General features: G+C 46.7%; 1 protein-coding gene across 7 annotated transcripts in view; it reads right to left on the bottom strand.

Moving 5' to 3' along the window:
- The window catches only part of Kcnma1 (potassium calcium-activated channel subfamily M alpha 1), a 756,236-nt gene that overhangs the window by 252,533 nt on the left and 496,174 nt on the right, over window positions 1-7,529 (bottom strand). For all 7 annotated transcript variants that reach the window (XM_004624076.2, XM_004624075.2, XM_004624064.2 and 4 more), the window contains exon 6: window positions 1,020-1,095. In XM_004624076.2, coding sequence (XP_004624133.1) covers window positions 1,020-1,095 — 76 coding nt within the window. The remainder of the gene's footprint in view (window positions 1-1,019; window positions 1,096-7,529) is intronic.

Consider the following 7,529-nt stretch of genomic DNA (forward strand, 5'->3'; position numbering starts at 1 on the left):
TTGCATTCTCTTAATGAATAGAATGATTTGTTCTAATGGTGTTTGTAAATAGGATCACAAGTCCACTTCTTGTTACAGCAATTAACCACTAAGAAGAATATATGCAGTGTATTATTTGTTGAAACTGTACTTCTGACTGGATTTGAAACTGTCTCATTGCTATCTGTTTATCAATAAAACTTTGAAAAAAAAAACAAATACAACAAAGCCAATCAAAGAGGAAATGGAGCATCTACCGGAAGCTTCTTAACATGTAATTTCCTGAAAAAGAAATTTATGCGCTGTGCTTGTTCTCCATTAGAGAACGTGGCCCTCTTTTATTAGTTTATTCATCAACACAGCCCTTGTCTCAGGCCAGCTCTGCGCACCGGCAGGTCATCAGCAGCGGATCATCTGGGGGCCATGGCTCTGGGTCCGGTTGTGTTTTCCAGATCTTAACACTATTAACAGAAGTAGTCATGGCACATTCAGCTGGAGGATTTTAGGGTTTCTCCCAAAGGTAATTCATAGAGTAAGCCCCTGGGGCACCACGGATATACGGTGAACATCTGAAATATGCTTAGAAGTGAAATGATTTTCTGTTTTTGTGACTGCCTCTCAAAGAGCACTGTTACTCCTGCCTTTATGGCCGGGTTCAATTTCTTATGTAGTGGTGTAATAAAGAGACGATGTCGGACCTGGCGGCCAGGGTTTCCCACTCAGTGAGCGAACCTATCCCTCATGTGCTGTACCTCTCTCCCGGGTGCCCTGCTCAGTCTCCAGGCACCAGCCACGTGCCCCACAACACTGCCCCTGCTTCCCCACAGGCACGAGCTTGTCTCTGTTTTTACCACACAGTTCTCTGCCTGTGGAAGAGATCAACACGAAGCCACTCTGGGGCTTCTCTCCACCTCTGTGTTAGCTCACTCTTCCTGTGTGCAACAGAACTCATTTTACCGCCATGAAAGCAAACACACCTGATATTTACAACTTGGCCCTGGGGACTGGAGAGGGGGAAAATGGGAGAAAGAACATCTTACCTTGTTTTAAGAATATTCAGAAACTGCAAGATTTCTGAAAACTGTATCAGCCTGAGAGCTCTTAAAAATCTCAAACCTGGAAAGAGAAAGGAAACAGTTGCGTTACTGCAGGGTGAGGTTGCAGGACTCACGCTCGCCCATCCGGGTCCCTCCGGCGTCCAGAGTCGCAGGCCCTGAATGCTGGCAGGAGGTGAGCCGTCCACTACCTTGCATATATTCCTTCATTCTGATTTGTGACCGGGTTCATGGGAGCGAGTGCTCTGGCTTTCTCAGGAAAGGGGGTCAGTTTGGAAGGAGCGATGACCTGGAGGGAGGGCTGAGCAGGGGGGCTCCTTTTCCCCTGGCCAGCTCTGCTGTAAGCACTGTTTTGCAGTTACCCAGAAGTCTGGCAGGATTTTGTCTCTGGGAAATACTCGGAATTGTGATCATTCAGGGTAACCCTTGTGCTAAAAGCAGATTAGAAACAAATCGGATAACCTTGTATCTTTGATGAAGTTTTTATTTTTAATCTTTAGTTTCATCCTGATAAAATGAAGGCTATTGCCTCTGTGTTACGTTTTCTTTCCAATCAAAAAAAAAAAAAAAAAAAAAATCCCGACCACTGAAGATATCAGTCCCCACAATCTCAGGATTCACAATTTAAATAATTACACTTTTACAAATGTCAAGATGAATGCTTCCTTTCTAAGCCCGCAGCTCCTCGTGCATGAAAGAGGTCATGTTTCTAGGTGGCAGAAGCGAGAGACAGACCAGGAAAACACCAAGCTTTTGAAGGTACAATTTAGCACTGTGGGATTTTTTTTTTCAGTTTTTGTTCTCTGTCCTTAGCCCACGTTTGCAGGAGATAAGGCCCACCTCCCTTGAGGGGAGCAGGTACACGCACAGAACGTGTCCTCATTCTTTTTTCATTCCTTTCCTTCCTATCTCCCGCCCTCCCTCCATCTCTTCATCCTCCCTTTTGCAAAAGCTCTGTCTCCTGTTTCCTAAGATCTTTTATTTTATACCATATACGTATTGGGTTTCCCACTAAGGAGAAACCACGCGCACACACTATTTGAGCTGATTTGTCTGATTTATTCAACTTAACGTTATAGTCTCAAAGTGCATCCATTTTCCTACAAAAGACTCAAATGTGTCCTTCTTTATGGCAGAGTAGTACTCCACTGGGCATAATCCCACACAATGGATTCTTCATCTGTTCCTCTGTTGGTGGACATACAGGCTACTTCCAAGATAGAGCTATTATGAGTTGTGCTGCTAAAAACACGTACATGCATAGGTCACAGTGATATGATGTCCTTCAGCTCTTTCCAGAAAATACCTAGAAGAGGGACAGCTAGGTTGGATAGAATGTCATTTTAGTTTTGGGAGAGGCATCCATGCTGACTTCCATCACTACTTACATTAGTGTACAGTGCCCTACGTCAGTTCTCTTACTGTTGAGGCCAGTCGTCAAGCCAAAACCTCAGTCAGTCATAGCGTCTAACACTTTGACAATCACTCAAGACGGTTACTTACACACTGCTGGCTGCCCCAGCTTTGAGGCCCTCACCGTCACACCCACTCCCCAAGGCCAGCCTTTTGCATATTTTTCCCAAGCATTTTAGTAAGGACCAGGCACAGCGCTGAGGCAAAAGCGGACTGATGCAGAGGCAGCTGCCTGCCTGGGCAGAGGGTGGGCTCCACTGCTTTATGGGAAGATTCGCAGGAAGCCCTGGTTATCTTCGGCTGATGCCTGGTTCCTTTCTGCTGGAACAGAGAGGACCCTAACTGGCCCACAGAGGAACTTATTACTTTGGTAATAAGAAAAATTTAATCTAAAACCTGTGGGTTGGGGCTGGTGAGATGGCTCAGTGGTCTAAAGCACCTACTTAGAACAAGCTTAGCAAAGCACAGGGACCGCAGTTCAATCCCCCAGCACCACATGCCAGCCAGCCCCGCCCCCTGGTGGGCTGAGCTGGCCACACACACACACACATAAATAAAACCTGTGGGTTGAAGGGGTGAACAATTGCAAAAGGAGGGATAAAGTGACAAGGGCCTCAAATGGATACTTCGCATCTGCAAAGGAGTCACTGCCAAAACAGAGGGGTTTGGGGGTTTTTTTTTCCCCAGAAAACATTTACCTTCTTGGCTAAGTAATATTTATATGACTTTCATTAAGCCAGAAAAGTACAGAGATAAGAAGGGATACTGGTGAAATATAAAAGGCTTGGGGGCCAAGAACCCAGTCAGCACTAGCTGATAAAAGGCTGACAGCGCCGCAGAGAGCCGAGCCAGGACAGAACCCAGAATGGAGGTGTCACCCCAGAAAGCGGAGGCAATAAGGAGAAGAGGTGAAACTTAAGAACACAGAGACAGAGTGTGGACTGCAGAGGGCCACACCACGAACCAAATGAGCTCTAATAGGACGAACAAACCTGGACCCTAAGCAAGGGTTGAAGCATAAAAGAACTCCCTGGAAACGAAGCTACGCCTTGACATGAAAAGGTAAAATAAAAGGTCTGCCTTGGAGGTCAATGCCAAGGAGTATACAACTTTTTGTTTGGGTTTCAAGCATTAAAATCCATTTAACCATAAAAGAAAGCATCAGCACTGGGGTGGGGGTGGGTGGTATTTGCCAGTAACAGGACTAAGATCATTTTGCAAGATCTTTAAACAATAGATGATCAGGGTCGGTGAGATAGCTCAGTGGAATAAGCGCCTGCTTAAGCAAGCACAGGCACAGGGTTTGATTCCTGGCACCATTGGCCACACTGGCCCTGAGCCAGTGCGCACTGAGCCAGCCACTGAGATCAGGCATGGTGGTGCACGCCTGTGGGCCCAGCACTGGGGAGGCTGAGACAGGAGGATCACTAGGAGTCTGAGCTTTCGTAGTGAGACCCTATACCAAATATATATATTAGATGATCAATAATGTTGTGGTTTCGATCATAGATGTCCCCCAGAGGCAGATCTGTTCCAAGTTAGGTCCCTGTGCTGCTGCTGGAGGAGCAGGGACCCCTGGAAGATGCGGCCCCCTTGATGTGCAGTAGCACCTGCCTGGGCCATCGGGCACTTCCCTCTCTTGCTCCTTTTTGTGTCCCAGGTACCAGCAAGGGAGGGGCTTCTCCCCACTACCCCTGTCTCTGTGCTGTGCCTCTCCGGGGGCGCCAAGCAACAGGCCAAAGGACCACACAAGAAACCCTGCGAAACCAAGAGCCTGAGGAGATCTTGCTGCCCTTCTAACAGCCTCTCCGAGGGCACTCGGCACCCCGCCCCACGAAGCCCGTTGTACACCACCTCTGAGGCACACGGGTGTGGGATCAAACAGTAAGTTTTGAAACGTGAAACACTGGCAGCACCGCAGCCCCTTGGGGAGAGAGGCTCCCTGGCATTAACTCCTCAGGATTCGATCCCCAAATCATGGATGAGTGGGTGGGACATGTAAGCATACACATTTTTTTTTTTTTTTAACTTTTGAGACAGGTCTCACTGCACAATTCAGGCTGGCCTTGAACTTACTATGTAGCCCAGGCTGGCCTGGAACTCACAGCAATCCTCCTGCCTCAGCCTCACAAATGCTAGGATTACAGGAGTGCGCTACCATGCCCAGCATAAACATACATATTTTATGGAACCAAACACGGAATACAAATGGCCCTAACTTCAGACTGGATCTTTGCCTTTTCTCTGGGATGGCATCTGCCTTCTACAGTGTTTGCTTCCTTGTAGCTGACACATTCTAGTGACACACAAAGACCCAGAACAGTAAAAGCTTCTCTCCAAAGCAGCCAAGAAGATAAGGTTAGATGTACACTTCAATGCAGAGTTGTCGCAGCCTTGCTTGGCAGAGCCCTGCTGACCTTGTCCTGGGTTCCCAGCATCTGCTTCCTAGAAGCAAGCAGGGACCAGCACAAGGCCAAGAGTCAGCAGGAAAGAGCAAAACATGGTTCTCAGGACAGCAGGTTCCTGGAATGGACACCAGAGGGAAACATCCCCCTGCAAGAGGACCACGGGCAGCGCAGGCGCTGCATGCACGGAAGTGGGCTTGGTGCCTTTGAATGAAGGTCTTGTGTAAGGAAGTGGTTTCATGGAGTTGGTGTCATTCATGCAGATGTGTAAAAGAAGTCCTCTGGGGGCCGACATGTCAGCCTGTGACCCTTGTCTTGGCCTGCAAGGTGCATCCTACAGCCAGCAGGTCACAGTTACTTCCTGATGGCTCTCTGGCATGGGTGCTCAGGGATCTCCACTCAAAATTCTCCACTACCCCATGCACACCGAGGAAGAAGTCAAGGTTCTCCAAGACCTCAAGTAACACCACTGCCTGCCACCAACTTCACCTCGTTTTACATTTGAGAGCTTCCCAACAAGTCTTCCACTACTTTCCTCTACTGGGGCTGTCATTCTTGGTGAACCTGCATGCATGAGGTCTCTGCAGAGTGTGGTGTTCTCTCTCCCTAGAAGAACACAAGGCTGCTAGGCACACTCCCTCGCTTCCTGCAGGCTTCACTCACGTTGCTTCATCGGACAGGCCTTTTCCATCCAACCTACTCAAGTTTCCCCCCATGCTCTCCCTGAAGCTATTCCTTTGATTTTACTCTTCTCTTCGATGTGAAGCACTAGCATCTACCTTCTGTTATTTGCTTCTCTCTTCTTACAGCATCAGCTCTTAGTAGAGAGGGACTTGCGTCATGGCTGCCTTTGCAGTACCTAATATACTGTCTGCAGTGAAGCACAGGAGTCCTTTGCCACTTTGTGGTTCAACTTTTGTGGACTCGATGTTTCGCAGGTCTTCAAAATATATTAATCTAAATTATTTATCATGGAGTTTTCACTATATCATGGGATTTTACAGTACTGTACAGTATACCTATGTTGTGAAAATTATGTAGGTTCATGAGTTTAGAAAATGGTTAAGAACATTAGTGTTTGTAAAAGTGTGGGAAAGGTTTGTAAGAGTGTGGGAAGCCTTAAAATATAGATAAATACTAAAATAAACATGACATCACTACTTGGCTGATTTTCGCTTATCACGAGCTACCTGGAATGCAACCTCCACGATAAGCGAGGGAGCGCGGTAGATGCTTGAGTCTTGTGCGAACTCAGTGAATGAGTCAGAGTTTTGAGAAATAGTGATATGGCAGAGAATTAAAGGTCATCGAAGCTGCATCCAGAATTCTGAGCCTGCACATCCCTTACTGAATGGAGTTCTGTGAAGCCACCGCAGGGCTGGCTCACTCAGGAAGCACAAAGCAGTGGCACAGGGAAGACAGGGGCTGCACCCAGACAGGTCCGGAGCTCCATGGCCAGCAACTCCCATTCCACACAGGAGGCCAAGAAAAGGAGTGGTGGAGAGGGAAACACCTACCTGACAAATTATTTACCCTCTCTTGCCTTCTAATGCTATTGCTTGTTATTGATGCCACAGAATCTCTGAAATGCGATTACTTTCTAAGAAACTATGAAATTACATCAGCATTCCAAAAGGAAGGATTGCATATGATGTGTTTATACCAAAGGAATGAATCACACATGCTTCTCTCCTAAAGGTACAGAGCCCAGACACAGGGCCCATAACATACTGCAGACAGTCTGTTATGAGTTTTTTACACTATCAAGAGACAATAAACTGTGCTGGGCGTGGTGGCACACTACTGTAATCCCAGCACTTGGTAGGCTGAGGCAGGAGGATCATTTCGAGTTTGAGACCAGCCTGGGGGCTACAAAAGTGAGCTCTAGGCCAGCCTGAACTGCACAGTCAGAGCTTGTCTCAGAAAAAGGACAAAAACAAACAACAGTAAACTTCTCTTTCTGTTCTCTATTATATGACCACATATTTTTTGAAAAAAAAAATATTTCTCCTTGTTTTGAGTGCTTTGTATTTGCTTAGAAAGTAGGCATCACCTGGACATACACACACACCCTCGGTATGTATCTTTGTTGCTGATATTTTAAATTATTGTGACTTGATCAAGTTGCCCATGATATAAATTTAGTACTATTAACCATCTACTATTTTATCCTTATTATGTGACAAATCCTATATCTTTTTATTACATTCAACAGAAGAAAATAGTCAAGGATAAAACAGACAGCACAGCATATTCAGCAGAGTTCATTAGCAAGAGTCAAGCTTTTGCCTCAAGTAAGCTGAACTCCCCAAAGCCCAAGTTCCTCACCCCTGCTCAGTGTAGAACTGAGAGAGAGGGGCCGAGGAGATGGCTCAGTGGAATAAGAGCTCCCCTGGCAAGCGCAAGGGCCTGAGTTCAATACCCCTTTCTGCAAAAAAAAAAAAAAAAAAAAAAAGTCGTGAGAGAGACCTGTGCAGTCAACTTGCTGTAACTGCTACAAAACAGAGAATAAAGTTTATTTTGCCTCACATTTTCGGGGCACAGTTGCTCAGCCCCATTGTCCTGGGCCTACAGTGGCATGGTGCATCACAGCAGGGAGGATGTGGTAAAGGTAGCCTAGCCACCCCCCAGCATTGAGAGAGAGAGAGAGAGAGAGAGAGAGAGAGAGAGAGACAGA

This window comes from Octodon degus, unplaced genomic scaffold (assembly GCF_000260255.1).
Source record: "Octodon degus isolate 3935 unplaced genomic scaffold, OctDeg1.0 scaffold00005, whole genome shotgun sequence".
Classification (NCBI taxonomy): domain Eukaryota; kingdom Metazoa; phylum Chordata; class Mammalia; order Rodentia; family Octodontidae; genus Octodon; species Octodon degus.